Raw genomic sequence first — 23,202 nt, forward strand, 5'->3', positions numbered from 1 at the left:
CAAATGTATTGATTCTACTCAATCTAGTGAGGCAGTGACATGTGGATCATATGCAGATGAAGATTCCAATATGTAGAGGACATATGCTAGAGGACATTATTAGTCTTCCCGGTATGTATCATGCATAATATCGAGGACCTACATATGTTGTATTGGTGATGTTAACAACTCTCGATTTATTGCAGTAAACAATATGCGAATTTCGAATTTAAAAAAAAAGTAAATTTTAATAAAATAAGTAAAATTAGTTCACTGTATAAATTAAAATTTACCTCTATCTGTGTAAAATCTTGTTTAAATAATATTTCATCTTTCTTGAGATTAGTTTTCTTGTACAGATAGTAGAGGATATATTTATTATTATATTTCTCCAAACCCTCTACTTTATCGTTGAAAAGTTTTTGTCCATACCGACAATATTTGCAAAAGTAGGTATCTTTAGATCTACGTATATTTCCTAATCTTGTCTGTTATTATTTATGATTTAGTAAACTTTTATAAGCATTATTATAAATGGTAGATAAATAAAGAAAACATTACTATGAGGATTATTAAATATAATAAATCAAAGCTCTTGACTTCTTTATCATCAGTCAAGTGAGACTTTAGTGATTTATCACTATTTGTACCTCTACATATAGTTTACAATCAAGACTGACTGACTTAAAATAATGCGCATTATTTTAAATACTATAACGGCAGTAATAGTAATCTTAATATCAATATTACTAGTTTTATCACGGTTCATGGTCAAAAAAATGATCAGGGATATCTCAAAAAATCTAATAACGAATTTTTCATGAATTCGTTTTTGATTTAGATCCAGTTGATCGATTTTTTTTTTTACTATATTCTTTCTTGATTATTATTATTTGTATATTTTGTTAAAGAGTCAAAAATATCAAATGGCACAAATAACATTTATAATCTTTTTGATTATATTGACAATTAAAGTAAGTGAATCAGTGACTTGTGTCAATCCAGAAGGAAAAGCAGTCAAATGGTGGATTCATTTGGCAGATGCCGATTCAGCTTCACAAGAAAATATGTATGCAAGAGGACTTTACTATGATTCTCTTCTCGGTAAGTATCGATGCATTCAATAATAAAAAACAACTTCTAAAATTTTTTTTTTTTGTTGAATTTTCAGATATATCTAAATCTGAACCAATGAAAGTTCCGGGAACAAAAAGAACCTTTTTTACAGATTTGATGAAAAAACATGTTGATCAAGCAAATGGTGATGGGATAACACAACAATGTATTGACAAAAATTATTTAGGATTGGAATGGTATCATGACCAAGGTGGTGAAAATAGAGTAATTGATAACAGTGTTATCTATCATGGTCATGTCAAGGTAAATATTATAATTCCCCAACAATTAACTAATACTTCCATTATTATAAAGTCATTGTATGTTTTCGATTTAAGAGATAATGATGAACAACGAATACAGGGTTTTTCGTTTCACATTCAATGAGAATGCCAGAGTTAAAGAGTACTGGAAGTGGTTTGTACGAGAAAGGAAGTGGTGTTCAACCATCACAACATGCATTCTGTAATTCATTGACTGGAAAACCTGATCTTGTTAAATACTTTGATATTTTGCAGAATACCAAAGCTGTTTTTGTTCGTTCAAAGGATGATTGCAGATACTTTCAACCAGAACTCACTCTGAAAGCTCCTTTGGATAAATGTGATAAAAAATGGAGAAAATATGTTAACCGTCATCGATTTAGAGATGAGAAGAATGATGGAGATCTCATTCTCAAAAAACTGTTTACCAAAAATCTATTAGATGAGGATTCATACACAACTACCAAAAAATATTGTATGGAGAATGAGGGACCATTTACACTTGGTTCATTCACAACGTTTTCATTTTGTAAGTATATTTCAAGATTTGTTTCATTATTTTTAAAAAAATTAATTATTAATTATTTTTGTTTATAAACTCAGATGCTCGAGAAAGGACAATATGCAATTCACATGGTAAAACAACAACCTTTTATAAAGCTGCAGACAAAGAGAATGATAAGAAGAACTATAAAGCCTTTAGTAAATGTTTTGCCCTGAACTATGGCAAGGAGATCAAAAATTACATTAAATTAGAGAAGGACCACTTTAGTAAAAATAGTTGGTTTGAAAAACAAGATCCAATCAAAGTAGAAATGTTGTCCATGACCCATTGTCTTAGTAATGATGATCCAATAGACGATTCGATTTGTTATGATGCAAAGACAGTTTGTAGTTTCACTTTGGATTGGTAAATTCTTAGAAGAATATTTTACATTCATTCATATATTTATTAATTTTATAACTATTTTTTTAAAATAGGATCCATATTTATTGGTTGCACAACATTATAATTCACACTTTTTCGTCAGTACTGATGTATGAAATATATTTAATTTTTTAATTTCCACCATAAATTAATGAATATTCATTTTTAATAATACAGCAAGAAACATTCCCATCATTGATTGGATCAACATTTAGTATTCGAAACATTGTTACTTGGAGTCCATTATGGAGTAGAGAAAAAAAAGATGGAAAAAATGCAGAATCTAGAAGCAGACATGAAAAGTTGATGGTTTCCAAATCAAAGAATATCATTTGTCTTGGTGATTCCAATCGAAATGATTATTCAGTTCATCATGCTGGAACAATTGTATGTATATTTGTTCATCAACCCCAATTTGAGATTTCAATGAGTATTAATATTTACTTTATTTTTTTCAATATAGTTTTGTATTGAAAATGAAATTCTGGCAAAGAGAGTTTATGAATCGATTGGATCATTCAACCTTTACAGACAATTCAACTTTGGAAATATTGACATAAAAAATTCTCCATTTGAAGATGTCAAACCAGTTTGTTATCTTTATGCTCAGAGTTTATATCATCCAATCGCTAAAGTTTCAGTGGATATGAAATTCTTTGAAAGAAAAGGATCAATCCCTCTCACCAATTCTAATATCACTCCAGGAGAACCAAGTAAAGAGCAAAAAAAATTTGCGGAAACACAAAATACTATGAAAGGTATACAACAGAGTGAAAAAACCACGATTGTCACTAGAAAAAGAGTACGTGATAATGCAGATCATCATATTGATGGAAATAAAAAGAACAAACATAATAAAAACAAAACCTTAAAAAAATAAAAAAAATTCTTACACATAGTACTTTTGTATTCAATTTTTAATATTATAAAGATCAAAGATTTAAAAACTGGTAGGATTTGAGTCCTTTAAAGAAAAGAAATAAAGCAATTGATTATGTATGGAAATTTAACTTCGAAAAAAAAATGGAATAGGTGAACAAACTCAAGTTTCAAAAATGTTTGCACACATGGATTTATTAAGTGTAGAATGTAAAGAATTATATTTTTATTAAAATTGTTAATTTTTAAAAAAAGAATATTCCCAGATAATATTATATTTCTATGGAATAGAGACTGAACTATGGAATGACAAGAATCAGGATGTTGTTGAAGTTTAACTTTATTTAAGAATCAAACTTCTAAAGATGTTTACCACAATCAACTATGGTGCAACATGCATAGTAACGGAGCAATAGAATTACATATATAGTAGCGGAGCTATGGAGAAACTACCACAGTGATGGAGCAAATTTGTTGATATTTGTCTTAAAGTGATTAATTGTATTAAATGATTGTATTTATTGTTTTTGATATGTTGTTGTATGGTCTTTACTGTTTTGTTTGATTTGTTGTTTAATTCATAAAGATTGTTTTTTTATTGTAATGTATTGAATTTAACATTGTTTATAATCAAATTATTATAAGTTTACATGTAACACTACAACTCATACTCTAAACGACATATCTTTGCAAATGCCCAGTAAATTCGTTCATTGTTCACAATGCTTTAAAAAGGAGTTATTTGTTAATCGATATACGGCTAAAAAGCTCCGGTCAGCAGGTGGTCGCAAACCGATATGCGTCTTTTGATCCTGATGCTAAAAAGCATTGATAATAGATTATTGTTTAAAATGTCTACAATCATATCCTTTTCAGTCAGCAATATAGAGAAGTACAGTTCTGACTGAATTGTGTACGAAACTTATTATATTGGTATTCCAAAGAAATCTTTGAAACAAGATGTCATCTTATTGGTGCTGGAATACATCAACTCTAACCTGAAGACCAGCTAATTCAATTGGGAGTTAAAAAAAAAATTGAAGTCAATGATTTAATTAAAAATATATAAATAAATAACTTTAGGTTGGTAGATACAGAGTACTCTTCGCAGAGGTAGAATACACGAGTGATAGTTTTGTACTTTTCATCAATAGACATTTCGGAAGTGAAACCAAAACTTTGGCTGTGGATCGATGGCTGGTCTGACTGCTGTACGGCAGTGTCGACGAGATCTCCAGTGTCTAGATCCACTAAAACGTCGTCGGCGTCCGCTCGTCATCATCGCCATCATCCTCATCAACTGATGCATCAACGATATCCAACGATTCAATTGCTTGTTGTGAGTCTGAGTAGATTTTCTTAAAAATACTGACTTCTCGTTCACTATAAAGCTCGATATATTCAGTGACACTTTTCCAATACCTCTGGTGTAGCTTGAACATTACAATCTCCATAGCAAGTATTTTCTTTTTTTTACTTTGGGTAACGATAGAAACCATCTGCATTTACCGATTTCTTGTACAACTCCATAGATGAGGCATCTTCGTAGAGACACAGTTCGACGGATGTTGATTTGATCATTAGGCTTTTTCTATTTTTTTTAAAAAAAAAAATTAATAAAAATATAATAGATATAGATTAAAAGGCATACTTACAATTAGCATTAATAATGATTGAGTTTTAGGTAGTTTAAGACATTTAAGAATATTGTTTGGATCGATATTAAACTGTTTTGAATATCTAATAGCAGGAGAATCTTCTGAAAATTTGCATTAACTTTTTATAATCCTTGTTTTCATCAATACTGCAACTCTCATACTCTAAACTAAATATATATGCAAGTATAACCCAGTCTTCTCTGCTAGGACATCTATATTCGTTCATTGTTCACAATGCTTAAAAAAGGAGTAGTGTGCTAATCGATATACAACTAACAAAGCTCCGTCAGCAGGTAAGCCTCAAACCGCTATACAGCTCTCGGGCTTGCTGTTAAAAAGCTTTGATAACAGATTAACGTAAAGGTGTCTACAGATAAACTAAGTAAACAAATACAAAAAAAAAAATTTAAATAAATAAAAATTTAAAAAAAAAGTAGGTGGGTGCACTTAAATTTGTTTGTAAAAATTTTTTTTTTGAAATTTGACTGAATGCTGTTGGCTGTTTTTTGCAATTTTTCAAAGAGTAGGTTAGATCAAAAAAAAAAAAAAAAAAATTTTTTATTTTTTTAGATATTTTATAAATATAACCACCAGTGTGGGTGTTTGCCAAAATAGCATCTGACATTCGTTCATGATCAAAAAAATGATGAGGGATATCTCAAAAAATTTAAAAACGAATTTTTCATGATTTCGTTTTTGATTTAGATCCTGCTGATCAACTCAATATTGTTAAATAGTCAAAATATAAATGAAACAAATAACATTTATAATCTTTTTGATTTTATTGACTATTAAAGTTAGTGAATCAGTGACTTGTGTCAATCCAGAAGGAAAAGCAGTCAAATGGTGGATTCATTTGGCAGATGCCGATTCAGCTTCACAAGACAATATGTATGCAAGAGGACTTTACTATGATAATCTTCTAGGTATGTACAGATTCAAATTAAATAAATAAAACATTATATTCAATCGTACCCAATTTCTTTATATTTTCTATTGCTGTATCAACACAGATGCAGCTAAATCTCAACCTACTCAGGTACAAGGTGAAAAAAGAAGCTTCTTTACAGATTTGATGAAAAAACATGTTGATCAAGCAAATGGTCCGACCATAACAGACCAACAATTTAAGGATAAAAAATATTTAGGATTGGAATGGTATCATGACCAAGGTAATGAATATAGAGTAATTGATAAGAGTGTTTTCTATCATGGTCATGTCAAGGTAAATATTATAATTTTTATTATAATTCCTAACAATTCAATTTGTTGGAGAATTAAAAAACTTTTTGATTCAAAATACTGACTTCATATTATCTTTATTTTTTTTTTTAAAGTCATTGTACGTTTATGATTTGAGAGATGATGATGCAACAAAGAATACCGGGTTTTTCGTTTCACATTCAATGAGAATGCCAGATTTAAAGAGTAGTACAGATGGTTTGTACGAGAAAGCAAGTGGTGTTCAACCATCACAACATGCATTCTGAAATTCGTTGACTGGAAAACCTGATCTTCTCAAATACTTTGATATTCTGCAGAATACCAAAGCTGTTTTTGTTCGTTCAAAGGATAATCGCAGATACTTTCAACCAGAACTCACTCTGAAAGCTCCTTTGGATCAATGTGATAAACAATGGGGACAATATGTTCACAGCGATCGATTTAGAGATTGGAACAATGCTGATGGAGATCTCATTCTCAAAAAACTGTTTACCAATACGGATTCATACACAATTACCAAAAAATATTGTATGGAGAATGGAGGACCATTTACACTTGGTTCTTTCGAAACATTTTCATTTTGTAAGTATATTTCAAAGATTTGTTTAACGATTTTCGAAAAATAATTAATTATATTTTAAAAAACTAAGATGCTCGATTGAAGACACCTTGCAATTCACATGATAAAACAACAGCCTTTTTTAAAGCTTCAATTCAAGACAATGACATGAAGAATGAAAAAGTATTCAGTAAATGTTTTGCGTTGAACTATGGCAAGGAAATCACTGATTATACTAAGTTTGAGAATAACCATTTCAAAAAATATGGTTGGTTTGAAGATGAAAATCCAATCAAAGTAGAAATGTTGTCCAACACTCATTGTTTTAGAAAAGATATTCCAAAAGATGATTCGATTTGTTATGAAGGAAAGAGAGTTTGTAGTTTCACAGACTTTGGAATGGTAAATTCAAAAATCAATACTTTTGATTCTTAAATTTATTAATCAGTTTACTATTTTTAAATAGGACCCATATTTATTGGTTGCACAACACTATGAGTCAAACTTTTTTGTTAGTACCGATGTAAGTATCATTAAATATTTTCAACAATAAATAAGTATTAATGGAATATCCATTTAATTTTACAGCAAGAAGGATTCCCATCATTGATTGGAACAACATTTAGTATTCGAAACATTGTTACTTGGAGTCCATTATGGAGTGGAGAAAAAGGAAAAGATGGATCACTTGGAGAATCTAGAAGCAGACATGAAAAGTTGATGGTTTCCAAATCAAAGAATATCATTTGTCTTGGTGATTCAAATCGAAATGATTATTCAGTTCATCATGCTGGAACAATTGTAAGTCTATTTGTTCATCAATGTATATTTCTTGATTGTCAATTTAAATTTTATTCTTGAAATTTCAATGAATTCTAAAATGAATTTTCCTTGTCAATTTAAATGATCCTAAAAAATTTTTATGAATACTAAAATATTTTTATCTATTACAGTTTTGTATTAAGAGTGAAATTTTAGCAAAGAAAGTTCATCAATCGATTGGATCATTCAATCTTTACAGACAATTCAACTTTGGTAATATCAAGAGAAAAGGATTAAATTATTCTCCATTTGAAAGTACCAAGCCAGTTTGTTATCTTTATGCTCAGAGTTTATATCATCCAATCGCTGAAGTTTCAGTGGATATGAAATTCTTTGAAAGAATAGGATCAACCCCTCTCACCAATTCATTGATCACTCCAGGAGAACCAAGTATAGATCAAATTGAATCTGAGAAAATAAAACAGGCACTTGAAGGTTTGAAACATGGCCAACTACACACCAGACAACACACAAAACATATAAAAGTTGACGAAGAATATGCAAAAAAACGAGCATTTGAAGATCCTATTAGTCAACAGCTAAAGAAAAAGAGAAAGTAATCTCACTTAATAGTTCTTATTGTACGAACCATAGTTCTTATTCTCTCAAATCCCATAACTACACTGATATTTATCATAAAGATAAACCCACTATTGTAATTAATAAACAACTTTTAACTATTATTTTCATCATTTAATTATAATACAATGTATTCCTCATTAATATATCGATCTAGATCTACTAAGAATAATAGGAGATCCAACAGTTCCAAACAAATCTATAAAAATTCAAAAATATCATTTTATTCGTGATCTTATACACTCAGAGTATCTAAATGAATTAGTCTCTCAAAAAGGTCTGAAGAGATAGTTCTGATTGAAGTAATAGTTATTTATTTAAATAAATATTAAATTATTGTTTCCTTTTTGAATTTATATATTGTAATACTATTTGGATTGACCCTTCATGTGAATGTGGGAATTTAACTTTCAGGTGCGAAAGTTGTTGCTCGATTATATCTATTGTGTATTCATTGAATTTGAGAACCCATTCAATTATATCATACTTGTTGGAATCGAAATAATATTTAATCTGAATGATGAGAGATCTAAATTCGCAGTAATTCCGATGAAGCCATTGGATATTCTCAAGATTGACGTGTTTTGATTTTAGAATTTGATATATAGTATTCTTTGTGCAACGTTCTGTTCTATTTAAATAAAACCATTTGATGATTTTGATATCATCAATCCCAGATCCAATTCTATCCAATACATCTTTTGAACAACCTTCTGTTCTATTGAAATGGAGGAACTTAACGCATTCCAAATCACCATTGTGAATTGCCATATCCATTGCTCTTTTTGAACATCCTTCAGTTCTATTTTCATGCAAAAACTTTGCAATATGTAATGACCATTGGAACAAGCATTGTCCATAGCTCTTCCACTACAACCTTCACTCCTATTATAGTGGAGAAACTGTATAATTTCAAAGTGTCCGAAACCGGTAGCATTATCCATAGCAGGCTTTGAACATCCACCAATTTTATTGTAATGTTTGTATTTTAGAATATCCAAAAATCCATTAAAAGCAGCAACATTCATTCCATACTCTGAACACCCTTCAGTTCTATTTTCATGAAGAAATCGAATAATTTCAAGAGATCCATATCTTGAACCATTCTCCATTGCTTTAGTAGTACAACCTTCACTTCTATTGAAATGTAGATATTTAGTAATATTTAGGCATTCAGTTAGAAAAGTATTTGGTTCGAATAAATGTATTATGGAGTATCTTTTGGGGATTACATTATCCATTGTCTCTACTGTAGCAGTAAGTTGACAACCATGATGATCCAACCATAGAATACTATCGAACATTGTAACATCATCCAATGGATATGATTCCAATCTATGACCTCTAGAATATAGATAATCCATCAACTTGCAATCACCATAGTAATTGGCAACAGTTCCAAGTATGTTTGTGAAATTGGTTTTACAATTTGCCTCAATCAACATAATGGTAATGTCGGTATTCTTCTTGGTCAATGCAAAGTCTAGTGGAAGTCTAACAGTTCCCGATGAAGATTTGCATTTGTCGACGTCTTTAAGATGACTAAAATTAGCAATAAGATATCGAACAGTTTCGACTTGGCCAGCATCAATTGCCATCATATACAAATCACTATGTTGCAAGTCTTCCAATCTCTCCTTACAAAGATATTCAATCATCTGAACACTTCCAACAAATGCAGCACTATTAAATACATTCTTGGTTGATGATGTTTTCGATTCTACATAGCTATTATCTTGCGCGATGCTGGTAGCATTGTAAAGATCTACCATCATCTCCAATATCTCCATGTTTTTCGAATACGGTGCAAACACCATTGCACTATAGTAATCCCATTTGAAAAAACTATATTCGCTCAATAGGTATCGAATCAAATCGATTCTACTGAATCTACAAGCAGATTCCAAAGACTATTGAGTGTAAACTGTGGTTGTCGATCTTTAAGTCATGACTTGTCGATCATTAAGTCATTATATAACAATTTTTAATTTATCAGATTAAATGGTGAAAGTTATTCTAATTTTATGTCTTTTTGAAAACTAGGACATTCATTTATAAAATAACCATTTTTAGATTTATTTAATTTTTATAGACCAATAGATTTTCAATAATTGTCCTACTGTCACAACTATATTCAACTTAATACAATTTTTTGATTTTTAAAAAAATCAAACAATTATCCATATATCACAATGGATGTTAAATGTTCATTTTTAGAGCAACTTCTTTTCACCAATCTCACCAATGTGTGGGGTGATTCACAATACCTTAATTCAAGATATGGGGTGAGTTCCGAAACGATTTTCCATCTATGGGAACAACTATTAAAAGTAGATGAGTTCAGATTTAAGCCTTCATATCTCTTGATGTCATTGGACTATCTAAAAAATCATCCTCCTCAAAGAGTGGTATTATTTGTTGGGTATCCCAGCCATACAGAGGAGGTGAACATGATTTAAAAATATTGAAAGATGGAAATTTAATGGATTTATTGGATGACAATGAGCTTATGGTCGTCGATTTGGGGTATGTTGGAGCCGACGAAGAATTCGCGCGATTCATCCATTTAAGAAACGTTTTTTATCTTCATCAGAAAAACTTTACAACAAAACTCAGTCAAGTATGCGCCAAATAATTGAGAACGTAAACAACAGGTTCAAAAATTTAAAAATTTTAAAATAGAGGTGAAATCGCAGCACATAAATTTTCATTCAACTATTTTTAATTTATGTGCAAAAATAATTATGAAATTGGGGTTTTGAATTCAAAACCACTAAGAAAAATTTGAAAAATAAAAACCATGGGGTTGATAGTCACGTTGCTCAACCAAATTATGTTGCGAGTTGTCCTATATTGTGTATTTTTCATTCAAAAAATAGTTTCATATGCTATACACTACTGATTATGCGAATTTCGAATTTAATAAAATATTGTTTAATGTAATAATCTACAAATAAATAGTAAATGATAAATGTTAAAAGTCAATTAAAGCCAGTGAGAAAAACGAAAAAAAATTGCCAACCACAGCGTTCCACCCATTTTTTGGCAAAAAAAAAGTTTGTGGATTTTTTTATGTCTGGTCATGTGTGAATTTTTTTTATTTTTTAGATATTTTTTGAAATTATGATCACCAGTGTGGGTGTTTGCCAAAATAGCATCTGACATTCGTTCATGATCAAAAAAATGATGAGGGATATCTCAAAAAATTTAAAAACGAATTTTTCATGATTTCGTTTTTGATTTAGATCCTGCTGATCAACTCAATATTGTTAAATAGTCAAAATATAAATGAAACAAATAACATTTATAATCTTTTTGATTTTATTGACTATTAAAGTTAGTGAATCAGTGACTTGTGTCAATCCAGAAGGAAAAGCAGTCAAATGGTGGATTCATTTGGCAGATGCCGATTCAGCTTCACAAGACAATATGTATGCAAGAGGACTTTACTATGATAATCTTCTAGGTATGTACAGATTCAAATTAAATAAATAAAACATTATATTCAATCGTACCCAATTTCTTTATATTTTCTATTGCTGTATCAACACAGATGCAGCTAAATCTCAACCTACTCAGGTACAAGGTGAAAAAAGAAGCTTCTTTACAGATTTGATGAAAAAACATGTTGATCAAGCAAATGGTCCGACCATAACAGACCAACAATTTAAGGATAAAAAATATTTAGGATTGGAATGGTATCATGACCAAGGTAATGAATATAGAGTAATTGATAAGAGTGTTTTCTATCATGGTCATGTCAAGGTAAATATTATAATTTTTATTATAATTCCTAACAATTCAATTTGTTGGAGAATTAAAAAACTTTTTGATTCAAAATACTGACTTCATATTATCTTTATTTTTTTTTTTAAAGTCATTGTACGTTTATGATTTGAGAGATGATGATGCAACAAAGAATACCGGGTTTTTCGTTTCACATTCAATGAGAATGCCAGATTTAAAGAGTAGTAGAGATGGTTTGTACGAGAAAGCAAGTGGTGTTCAACCATCACAACATGCATTCTGTAATTCGTTGACTGGAAAACCTGATCTTCTCAAATACTTTGATATTCTGCAGAATACCAAAGCTGTTTTTGTTCGTTCAAAGGATAATCGCAGATACTTTCAACCAGAACTCACTCTGAAAGCTCCTTTGGATCAATGTGATAAACAATGGGGACAATATGTTCACAGCGATCGATTTAGAGATTGGAACAATGCTGATGGAGATCTCATTCTCAAAAAACTGTTTACCAATACGGATTCATACACAATTACCAAAAAATATTGTATGGAGAATGGAGGACCATTTACACTTGGTTCTTTCGAAACATTTTCATTTTGTAAGTATATTTCAAAGATTTGTTTAACGATTTTCGAAAAATAATTAATTATATTTTAAAAAACTAAGATGCTCGATTGAAGACACCTTGCAATTCACATGATAAAACAACAGCCTTTTTTAAAGCTTCAATTCAAGACAATGACATGAAGAATGAAAAAGTATTCAGTAAATGTTTTGCGTTGAACTATGGCAAGGAAATCACTGATTATACTAAGTTTGAGAATAACCATTTCAAAAAATATGGTTGGTTTGAAGATGAAAATCCAATCAAAGTAGAAATGTTGTCCAACACTCATTGTTTTAGAAAAGATATTCCAAAAGATGATTCGATTTGTTATGAAGGAAAGAGAGTTTGTAGTTTCACAGACTTTGGAATGGTAAATTCAAAAATCAATACTTTTGATTCTTAAATTTATTAATCAGTTTACTATTTTTAAATAGGACCCATATTTATTGGTTGCACAACACTATGAGTCAAACTTTTTTGTTAGTACCGATGTAAGTATCATTAAATATTTTCAACAATAAATAAGTATTAATGGAATATCCATTTAATTTTACAGCAAGAAGGATTCCCATCATTGATTGGAACAACATTTAGTATTCGAAACATTGTTACTTGGAGTCCATTATGGAGTGGAGAAAAAGGAAAAGATGGATCACTTGGAGAATCTAGAAGCAGACATGAAAAGTTGATGGTTTCCAAATCAAAGAATATCATTTGTCTTGGTGATTCAAATCGAAATGATTATTCAGTTCATCATGCTGGAACAATTGTAAGTCTATTTGTTCATCAATGTATATTTCTTGATTGTCAATTTAAATTTTATTCTTGAAATTTCAATGAATTCTAAAATGAATTTTCCTTGTCAATTTAAATGATCCTAAAAAATTTTTATGAATACTAAAATATTTTTATCTATTACAGTTTTGTATTAAGAGTGAAATTTTAGCAAAGAAAGTTCATCAATCGATTGGATCATTCAATCTTTACAGACAATTCAACTTTGGTAATATCAAGAGAAAAGGATTAAATTATTCTCCATTTGAAAGTACCAAGCCAGTTTGTTATCTTTATGCTCAGAGTTTATATCATCCAATCGCTGAAGTTTCAGTGGATATGAAATTCTTTGAAAGAATAGGATCAACCCCTCTCACCAATTCATTGATCACTCCAGGAGAACCAAGTATAGATCAAATTGAATCTGAGAAAATAAAACAGGCACTTGAAGGTTTGAAACATGGCCAACTACACACCAGACAACACACAAAACATATAAAAGTTGACGAAGAATATGCAAAAAAACGAGCATTTGAAGATCCTATTAGTCAACAGCTAAAGAAAAAGAGAAAGTAATCTCACTTAATAGTTCTTATTGTACGAACCATAGTTCTTATTCTCTCAAATCCCATAACTACACTGATATTTATCATAAAGATAAACCCACTATTGTAATTAATAAACAACTTTTAACTATTATTTTCATCATTTAATTATAATACAATGTATTCCTCATTAATATATCGATCTAGATCTACTAAGAATAATAGGAGATCCAACAGTTCCAAACAAATCTATAAAAATTCAAAAATATCATTTTATTCGTGATCTTATACACTCAGAGTATCTAAATGAATTAGTCTCTCAAAAAGGTCTGAAGAGATAGTTCTGATTGAAGTAATAGTTATTTATTTAAATAAATATTAAATTATTGTTTCCTTTTTGAATTTATATATTGTAATACTATTTGGATTGACCCTTCATGTGAATGTGGGAATTTAACTTTCAGGTGCGAAAGTTGTTGCTCGATTATATCTATTGTGTATTCATTGAATTTGAGAACCCATTCAATTATATCATACTTGTTGGAATCGAAATAATATTTAATCTGAATGATGAGAGATCTAAATTCGCAGTAATTCCGATGAAGCCATTGGATATTCTCAAGATTGACGTGTTTTGATTTTAGAATTTGATATATAGTATTCTTTGTGCAACGTTCTGTTCTATTTAAATAAAACCATTTGATGATTTTGATATCATCAATCCCAGATCCAATTCTATCCAATACATCTTTTGAACAACCTTCTGTTCTATTGAAATGGAGGAACTTAACGCATTCCAAATCACCATTGTGAATTGCCATATCCATTGCTCTTTTTGAACATCCTTCAGTTCTATTTTCATGCAAAAACTTTGCAATATGTAATGACCATTGGAACAAGCATTGTCCATAGCTCTTCCACTACAACCTTCACTCCTATTATAGTGGAGAAACTGTATAATTTCAAAGTGTCCGAAACCGGTAGCATTATCCATAGCAGGCTTTGAACATCCACCAATTTTATTGTAATGTTTGTATTTTAGAATATCCAAAAATCCATTAAAAGCAGCAACATTCATTCCATACTCTGAACACCCTTCAGTTCTATTTTCATGAAGAAATCGAATAATTTCAAGAGATCCATATCTTGAACCATTCTCCATTGCTTTAGTAGTACAACCTTCACTTCTATTGAAATGTAGATATTTAGTAATATTTAGGCATTCAGTTAGAAAAGTATTTGGTTCGAATAAATGTATTATGGAGTATCTTTTGGGGATTACATTATCCATTGTCTCTACTGTAGCAGTAAGTTGACAACCATGTTGATCCAACCATAGAATACTATCGAACATTGTAACATCATCCAATGGATATGATTCCAATCTATGACCTCTAGAATATAGATAATCCATCAACTTGCAATCACCATAGTAATTGGCAACAGTTCCAAGTATGTTTGTGAAATTGGTTTTACAATTTGCCTCAATCAACATAATGGTAATGTCGGTATTCTTCTTGGTCAATGCAAAGTCTAGTGGAAGTCTAACAGTTCCCGATGAAGATTTGCATTTGTCGACGTCTTTAAGATGACTAAAATTAGCAATAAGATATCGAACAGTTTCGACTTGGCCAGCATCAATTGCCATCATATACAAATCACTATTTTGCAAGTCTTCCAATCTCTCCTTACAAAGATATTCAATCATCTGAACACTTCCAACAAATGCAGCACTATTAAATACATTCTTGGTTGATGATGTTTTCGATTCTACATAGCTATTATCTTGCGCGATGCTGGTAGCATTGTAAAGATCTACCATCATCTCCAATATCTCCATGTTTTTCGAATACGGTGCAAACACCATTGCACTATAGTAATCCCATTTGAAAAAACTATATTCGCTCAATAGGTATCGAATCAAATCGATTCTACTGAATCTACAAGCAGATTCCAAAGACTATTGAGTGTAAACTGTGGTTGTCGATCTTTAAGTCATGACTTGTCGATCATTAAGTCATTATATAACAATTTTTAATTTATCAGATTAAATGGTGAAAGTTATTCTAATTTTATGTCTTTTTGAAAACTAGGACATTCATTTATAAAATAACCATTTTTAGATTTATTTAATTTTTATAGACCAATAGATTTTCAATAATTGTCCTACTGTCACAACTATATTCAACTTAATACAATTTTTTGATTTTTAAAAAAATCAAACAATTATCCATATATCACAATGGATGTTAAATGTTCATTTTTAGAGCAACTTCTTTTCACCAATCTCACCAATGTGTGGGGTGATTCACAATACCTTAATTCAAGATATGGGGTGAGTTCCGAAACGATTTTCCATCTATGGGAACAACTATTAAAAGTAGATGAGTTCAGATTTAAGCCTTCATATCTCTTGATGTCATTGGACTATCTAAAAAATCATCCTCCTCAAAGAGTGGTATTATTTGTGCTGGGTATCCCAGCCATACAGAGGAGGTGAACATGATTTAAAAATATTGAAAGATGGAAATTTAATGGATTTATTGGATGACAATGAGCTTATGGTCGTCGATTTGGGGTATGTTGGAGCCGACGAAGAATTCGCGCGATTCATCCATTTAAGAAACGTTTTTTATCTTCATCAGAAAAACTTTACAACAAAACTCAGTCAAGTATGCGCCAAATAATTGAGAACGTAAACAACAGGTTCAAAAATTTAAAAATTTTAAAATAGAGGTGAAATCGCAGCACATAAATTTTCATTCAACTATTTTTAATTTATGTGCAAAAATAATTATGAAATTGGGGTTTTGAATTCAAAACCACTAAGAAAAATTTGAAAAATAAAAACCATGGGGTTGATAGTCACGTTGCTCAACCAAATTATGTTGCGAGTTGTCCTATATTGTGTATTTTTCATTCAAAAAATAGTTTCATATGCTATACACTACTGATTATGCGAATTTCGAATTTAATAAAATATTGTTTAATGTAATAATCTACAAATAAATAGTAAATGATAAATGTTAAAAGTCAATTAAAGCCAGTGAGAAAAACGAAAAAAAATTGCCAACCACAGCGTTCCACCCATTTTTTGGCAAAAAAAAAAGTTTGTGGATTTTTTTATGTCTGGTCATGTGTGAATTTTTTTTATTTTTTAGATATTTTTTGAAATTATGATCACCAGTGTGGGTGTTTGCCAAAATAGCATCTGACATTCGTTCATGGTCAAAAAAATGATCATATATATCGCAAAAAATTTAATAACGAATTTTTCATGAATTCGTTTTTGATTTAGATCCAGTGGATCTATTTTTTTACTCACATATTCATTCTTGATTATACTTATATCAATGAAACAAATAACATTTATAATCTTTTTGATTTTATTGACTATTAAAGTTAGTGAATCAGTGACTTGTGTCAATCCAGAAGGAAAAGCAGTCAAATGGTGGATTCATTTGGCAGATGCCGATTCAGCTACAGAAGAAAATATGTATGCAAGAGGACTTTACTATGATTCTCTTCTCGGTAAGTATCGATACATTCAATAATAAAAAACAACTTCTAAAAAATTTTTTTTGTTGAATTTTCAGATATATCTAAATCTGAACCAATGAAAGTTACTCAGGTACAAGGTGAAAAAAGAACCTTTTTTACAGATTTGATGAAAAAACATGTTGATCAAGCAAATGGTGATAAGATAACAGAACAACAATGTATTGACAAAAATTATTTAGGATTGGAATGGTATCATGACCAAGGTTATGAACATAGAGTAATTGATAACAGTGTTTTCTATCATGGTCATGTCAAGGTAAATATTATAATTCTTATTAATTCCCCAACAATTAACTAATACTTCCATTATTATAAAGTCATTGTATGTTTTCGATTTAAGAGATAATGATATAGATAGTAATACAGGGTTTTTCGTTTCACATTCAATGAGAATGCCAGAGTTAAAGAGTACTGGAAGTGGTTTGTACGAGAAAGCAAAGTGGTATTCAACCATCACAACATGCATTCTGTAATTCATTGACTGGAAAACCTGATCTTCTCAAATACTTTGATATTCTGCAGAATACCAAAGCTGTTTTTGTTCGTTCAAAGGATAATTGCAGATACTTTAGACCAGAGCTGACTTTGAAAGATCCTTTGGATAAATGTGATAAAAAATGGAGAAAATATGTTAACCGTCATCGATTTAGAGATGAGAAGAATGATGGAGATCTCATTCTCAAAAAACTGTTTACCAAAAATCTATTAGATGAGGATTCATACACAACTACCAAAAAAATATTGTATGGAGAATGAGGGACCATTTACACTTGGTTCATTCACAACGTTTTCATTTTGTAAGTATATTTCAAGATTTGTTTCATTATTTTTAAAAAAATTAATTATTAATTATTTTTGTTTATAAACTCAGATGCTCGAGAAAGGACAATATGCAATTCACATGGTAAAACAACAACCTTTTTTGCAGCTGCAGACAAAGAGAATGACAAGAAGAACTATAAAACTTTGAGTAAATGTTTTGCTTTGAACTATGGCAAGAAGATCCAAAACATTAAATTTGAGAACGACTTTACCTTTGAAAATAAAGATAATCCAATCAAAGTTGATATGTTGTCCACAACCCATTGTCTTAGTAATGATGTTCCAAAAGACGATTCGATTTGTTATGATGCAAAGACAGTTTGTAGTTTCACAGACTTTGGAATGGTAAATTCTTAGAAGAATATTTTACATTCATTCATATATTTATTAATTTTATAACTATTTTTTAAAATAGGATCCATATTTATTGGTTGCACAACATTATGATTCACACTTTTTCGTCAGTACTGATGTATGAAATATATTTAATTTTTTTAATTTCCACCATAAATTAATGAATATCAATAATTAATTTTTCATTTTTAATAATACAGCAAGAAACATTCCCATCATTGATTGGATCAACATTTAGTGTTAGAAACATTGTTACTTGGAGTCCAATATGGAGTAGAGAAAAAAAAGATGGAGAAAATTCAGAATCTAGAAGCAGACATGAAAAGTTGATGGTTTCCAAATCAAAGAATATCATTTGTCTTGGTGATTCCAATCGAAATGATTATTCAGTTCATCATGCTGGAACAATTGTAAGTCTATTTGTTCATCAATCCCAATTTAAATGATCCTCTTTGAAATTTCAATGAGTATTAATATTTACTTTATTTTTTTCAATATAGTTTTGTATTGAAAATGAAATTCTGGCAAAGAGAGTTCATGAATCGATTAGATCATTCAATACTTACAGACAATTCAACTTTGGAGATGACAAGAGAAAAGGATTTGGTGATATTAAGATAAATCATAATTCTCCATTTGAAGATGTCAAACCAGTTTGTTATCTTTATGCTCAGAGTTTATATCATCCAATCGCTAAAGTTTCATATGATATGAAATTCTATAAAAGAAAAGGATCAATCCCTCTCACCAATTCTAATATCACTCCAGGAGAACCAAGTAGAGATCAAATTGAGTCTGAGAAAATAAAACAGGCAATTGATGGTTTGAAACCTGGCCAACCACCCACCAGACAACACACAAAACATATAAAAGTTGACGAAGAATATGCAAAAAAACGAGCAATTGAAGATCCTTTTAGTCAACAGCTAAAGAAAAAGAGAAAGTAATCTCACTTAATAGTTCTTATTGTACGAACCATAGTTCTTATTCTCTCAAATCCAATAACTACACTGATATTTATCATAAAGATAAACTCACTATTGTAATTAATAAACAACTTTTAACTATTATTTTCATCATTTAATTATACAATGTATTCCTCATTAATATATCGAAAGAATAATAGTAGATCCAACAGTTCCAAACAAATCTATAAAAATTCAAAAATATCATTTTATTCGTGACCTTATACACTCATAGTATCTAAATGAATTAGTCTATCAAAAAGGTCTGAAGAGATAGTTCTGATTGAAGTAATAGTTATTTATTTAAATAAATATTAAATTATTGTTTCCTTTTTGAATTTATATATTGTAATACTATTTGGATTGATTCATGTGAATGTGGGAATTTAACTTTCAGGTGCGAAAGTTGTTGCTCGATTATATCTATTGTGTATTCATTGAATTTGAGAACCCATTCAATTATATCATACTTGTTGGAATCGAAATAATATTTAATCTGAATGATGAGAGATCTAAATTCGCAGTAATTCCGATGAAGCCATTGGATATTCTCAAGATTGACGTGTTTTGATTTTAGAATTTGATATATAGTATTCTTTGTGCAACGTTCTGTTCTATTTAAATAAAACCATTTGATGATTTTGATATCATCAATCCCAGATCCAATTCTATCCAATACATCTTTTGAACAACCTTCTGTTCTATTGAAATGGAGGAACTTAACGCATTCCAAATCACCATTGTGAATTGCCATATCCATTGCTCTTTTTGAACATCCTTCAGTTCTATTTTCATGCAAAAACTTTGCAATATGTAAATGACCATTGGAACAAGCATTGTCCATAGCTCTTCCACTACAACCTTCACTCCTATTATAGTGGAGAAACTGTAAAATTTCAAAGTGTCCAAAACCGGTAGCATTATCCATAGCAGGCTTTGAACATCCACCAATTTTATTGTAATGTTTGTATTTTAGAATATCTAAAAATCCATTAAAAGCAGAAACATTCATTCCATACTCTGAACACCCTTCAGTTCTATTTTCATGAAGAAATCGAATAATTTCAAGAGATCCATATCTTGAACCATTCTCCATTGCTTTAGTAGTACAACCTTCACTTCTATTGAAATGTAGATATTTAGTAATATTTAGGCATTCAGTTAGAAAAGTATTTGGTTCGAATAAATGTATTTTGGAATATCTTTTGGGGATTACATTATCCATTGTCTCTACTGTAGCAGTAAGTTGACAACCATGTGATCCAACCATAGAATACTATCGAACATTGTAACATCATCCAATGGATATGATTCCAATCTATGACCTCTAGAATATAGATAATCCATCAACTTGCAATCACCATAGTAATTGGCAACAGTTCCAAGTATGTTTGTGAAATTGGTTTTACAATTTGCCTCAATCAACATAATGGTAATGTCGGTATTCTTCTTGGTCAATGCAAAGTCTAGTGGAAGTCTAACAGTTCCCGATGAAGATTTGCATTTGTCGACGTCTTTAAGATGACTAAAATTAGCAATAAGATATCGAACAGTTTCGACTTGGCCAGCATCAATTGCCATCCTATACAAATCACTATGTTGCAAGTCTTCCAATCTCTCCTTACAAAGATATTCAATCATCTGAACACTTCCAACAAATGCAGCACTATTAAATACATTCTTGGTTGATGATGTTTTCGATTCTACATAGCTATTATCTTGCGCGATGCTGGTGGCATTGTAAAGATCTACCATCATCTCCAATATCTCCATGTTTTTCGAATAGGGTGCAAACACCATTGCACTATAGTAATCCCATTTGAACAAACTATATTCGCTCAATAGGTATCGAATCAAATCGATTCTATTGAATCTACAAGCAGATTCCAAAAGACTATTGAGTGTAAACTTTGGTTGTCGATCTTTGAATTGTTCGATTAGGAATGTCATCATATCAATTCCACCCGACATCATTACATTTTGTAATAGTCCTATCATGGTATGACCATCTTTATTGTCCCACCACGATAGATAATCATCTCTCTTTTTAAACCATTGTTTCAATAGATCTAAATAGTTATTGGCTGCCAACAGATTTGGATTCTCAATCAAATCATTCCACTTGTAGTGTTTTCCTCGATTAAATATTAAACTGATTTCACTAACATAATTGAATATAATACTATTAATATATTTATTATTTAATATAACTTTAGAGAATATTTGTTTATCCATTATTATATACTTTTTTTAAAAATGATGATAAAAATTCTTGTTTTTTAAAAACAATCTAGACAAAATAAAACCGGCTTTTGCTTGTCACTCAGATCACATTAACCCCACTAATTTTTACATTATTTTAAAAATTAGTGCGCAAGAGAAAGAGAGTAGTTTATTAATTTTTTTCTGTTTTTCAAGAGAATAAACCATTTAAACTTTGTAAAAAAAATAAGATTTATAATTTTAATTGATTTAATAAAAGTTTAAATCTTATTTATTGTCAGTATGAATCTAAATCTTTTGATTCTCGTTGATCCATTTAGAGATTTCTTGTGAACTCATTTTTTTGGAACCTTCTGTCCTGTTTTGATATAAGAACTTTACCACTTCAACATGATCGTTTTCAATTGATATGTCGATTGCTTCCATTGTGCAACCTTCGCTTCTATTATAATGAAGATATTTTACAACTTCTAGGTTGCCTAATCTACAAGCTGTATCCATGGCATTAGTTGTTGCTGTCAGTGGATAACTATGTGATTGTAACCATTTAACCGATTCTATGTAATTATAATAGTTAAGATGATCCAATGATACTGATGTAGGTTCAGTAAAGTTCCTACGATGATAACTCTCCATTAATTTGATACTTCCTATTGAGGAGATTCTATTCATGATACCTGTATATCTTGTTTTACATCCTGCATCCAACAATGATATTGCTATTTCAACTTGATGCTTTCTTTGTAAAGCAATATCGAGAGCAGTTAAATTGTTAACTAAATGAACGTCTTTGAGATGATTGAAATCACTACTAGCCAAAAGGTAACGTAGCAACTCTAATTGATCGGATGTAACAGCTTTAATAAAGATGAAACTGTGTTCTAAATCTTTTGTTCTTGACTCTCTAAGATATTCCAACATTTCAATGTTACCAACATATGCTGCATTATCAAATACATTTCCATCTTTATCATAGTCAATTTCAACAAACTTTTGTTGTTGTTGCTGAAATAATTCATGTTTATTATAACGATCGACAAGTAATGATAGAATATCAATATTCTTAGAATAAGGTGCTAACACCATTGATTTGTAGTAATTCCATTCGAATTGATATTGATTCCATAGATGTTGAATGATTGTTAATCTATTGTATTTCGATGCAGCTATTAAGATTGTGTTGAGTGTACATCTATCTGTTTGTCGATCGATTTGAAAACGGTCGATCAGGTGATCAACTATTTCAATACTTCCACCAATCACTGCTGCAACAACCAATGATTCTAGATCTATCTTTTCATATCGATATCTTTGAAACCACTGTTTCAAGAGGTCATAGTATCTGTTTAATGCCAACAAGTTTGGTGATTCTCTGAGTAGATACCAGTCGATATGTCTTCTTGAATGATTGATCTCATAACATATTTCACTAACATATTTAAATATAATTTTACTTAAATATCTATTGTTTATTACTATTGATATGAATAATTGTTTTTCCATTTAATAAACTTTGATAAATGTTCTTTTTTCGTAAACTTTTTTTTTGTTTTTTCTTCTTTTGTTTTTTTATTTATTATAGTTGTTTGATATATA

The 23,202-nt window shown here is 30.0% G+C and overlaps 10 protein-coding genes across 10 annotated transcripts; 4 read left to right on the top strand and 6 right to left on the bottom strand.

Moving 5' to 3' along the window:
- Window positions 1-905: 905 nt before the first annotated feature.
- Window positions 906-3,975, top strand: PPL_05386 (uncharacterized protein; the record flags this gene model as incomplete). Its single annotated transcript, XM_020576270.1, has 10 exons — window positions 906-1,083; window positions 1,283-1,415; window positions 1,484-1,887; window positions 2,019-2,245; window positions 2,340-2,396; window positions 2,464-2,673; window positions 2,750-3,088; window positions 3,218-3,236; window positions 3,421-3,497; window positions 3,811-3,975. The coding sequence occupies 10 exons, from the start codon at window positions 906-908 to the stop codon at window positions 3,973-3,975; spliced, it is 1,809 nt and encodes a 602-aa protein (XP_020433519.1).
- Window positions 3,976-4,415: 440 nt separating this feature from the next.
- On the bottom strand, window positions 4,416-5,049 carry PPL_05387 (uncharacterized protein; the record flags this gene model as incomplete). Its single annotated transcript, XM_020576271.1, has 3 exons — window positions 4,416-4,548; window positions 4,643-4,756; window positions 4,985-5,049. The coding sequence occupies 3 exons, from the start codon at window positions 5,047-5,049 to the stop codon at window positions 4,416-4,418; spliced, it is 312 nt and encodes a 103-aa protein (XP_020433520.1).
- A 522-nt stretch (window positions 5,050-5,571) lies between these two features.
- PPL_05388 (uncharacterized protein) lies at window positions 5,572-7,988 on the top strand (the record flags this gene model as incomplete). Its single annotated transcript, XM_020576272.1, has 8 exons — window positions 5,572-5,749; window positions 5,894-6,048; window positions 6,161-6,304; window positions 6,365-6,629; window positions 6,698-7,008; window positions 7,073-7,129; window positions 7,195-7,407; window positions 7,560-7,988. 8 exons carry the CDS (start codon window positions 5,572-5,574, stop codon window positions 7,986-7,988), a joined length of 1,752 nt encoding a protein of 583 aa, XP_020433521.1.
- Window positions 7,989-8,340: 352 nt separating this feature from the next.
- Window positions 8,341-9,797, bottom strand: PPL_05389 (uncharacterized protein; the record flags this gene model as incomplete). The annotated part of the gene is made up of 2 exons (XM_020576273.1): window positions 8,341-8,638; window positions 8,704-9,797. 2 exons carry the CDS (start codon window positions 9,795-9,797, stop codon window positions 8,341-8,343), a joined length of 1,392 nt encoding a protein of 463 aa, XP_020433522.1.
- Window positions 9,798-11,295: 1,498 nt separating this feature from the next.
- PPL_05390 (uncharacterized protein) lies at window positions 11,296-13,712 on the top strand (the record flags this gene model as incomplete). The annotated part of the gene is made up of 7 exons (XM_020576274.1): window positions 11,296-11,473; window positions 11,618-11,772; window positions 11,885-12,353; window positions 12,422-12,732; window positions 12,797-12,853; window positions 12,919-13,131; window positions 13,284-13,712. The coding sequence occupies 7 exons, from the start codon at window positions 11,296-11,298 to the stop codon at window positions 13,710-13,712; spliced, it is 1,812 nt and encodes a 603-aa protein (XP_020433523.1).
- Window positions 13,713-14,064: 352 nt separating this feature from the next.
- Window positions 14,065-15,521, bottom strand: PPL_05391 (uncharacterized protein; the record flags this gene model as incomplete). The annotated part of the gene is made up of 2 exons (XM_020576275.1): window positions 14,065-14,362; window positions 14,428-15,521. The coding sequence occupies 2 exons, from the start codon at window positions 15,519-15,521 to the stop codon at window positions 14,065-14,067; spliced, it is 1,392 nt and encodes a 463-aa protein (XP_020433524.1).
- A 1,513-nt stretch (window positions 15,522-17,034) lies between these two features.
- On the top strand, window positions 17,035-19,365 carry PPL_05392 (deoxyribonuclease II family protein; the record flags this gene model as incomplete). Its single annotated transcript, XM_020576276.1, has 8 exons — window positions 17,035-17,212; window positions 17,344-17,498; window positions 17,560-17,711; window positions 17,957-18,039; window positions 18,171-18,409; window positions 18,480-18,536; window positions 18,619-18,828; window positions 18,919-19,365. The coding sequence occupies 8 exons, from the start codon at window positions 17,035-17,037 to the stop codon at window positions 19,363-19,365; spliced, it is 1,521 nt and encodes a 506-aa protein (XP_020433525.1).
- Window positions 19,366-19,934: 569 nt separating this feature from the next.
- PPL_05393 (ankyrin repeat domain-containing protein) lies at window positions 19,935-20,479 on the bottom strand (the record flags this gene model as incomplete). The annotated part of the gene is made up of 2 exons (XM_020576277.1): window positions 19,935-19,997; window positions 20,063-20,479. 2 exons carry the CDS (start codon window positions 20,477-20,479, stop codon window positions 19,935-19,937), a joined length of 480 nt encoding a protein of 159 aa, XP_020433526.1.
- A 134-nt stretch (window positions 20,480-20,613) lies between these two features.
- Window positions 20,614-21,618, bottom strand: PPL_05394 (uncharacterized protein; the record flags this gene model as incomplete). Its single annotated transcript, XM_020576278.1, has 1 exon — window positions 20,614-21,618. One exon carries the CDS (start codon window positions 21,616-21,618, stop codon window positions 20,614-20,616), a length of 1,005 nt encoding a protein of 334 aa, XP_020433527.1.
- A 276-nt stretch (window positions 21,619-21,894) lies between these two features.
- On the bottom strand, window positions 21,895-23,109 carry PPL_05395 (uncharacterized protein; the record flags this gene model as incomplete). The annotated part of the gene is made up of 1 exon (XM_020576279.1): window positions 21,895-23,109. The coding sequence occupies one exon, from the start codon at window positions 23,107-23,109 to the stop codon at window positions 21,895-21,897; it is 1,215 nt and encodes a 404-aa protein (XP_020433528.1).
- Between the last annotated feature and the right edge of the window lie 93 nt (window positions 23,110-23,202).

Source organism: Heterostelium album, assembly GCF_000004825.1.
Source record: "Heterostelium album PN500 unplaced genomic scaffold PPL_contig12, whole genome shotgun sequence".
Classification (NCBI taxonomy): Eukaryota; Evosea; class Eumycetozoa; order Acytosteliales; family Acytosteliaceae; genus Heterostelium; species Heterostelium album.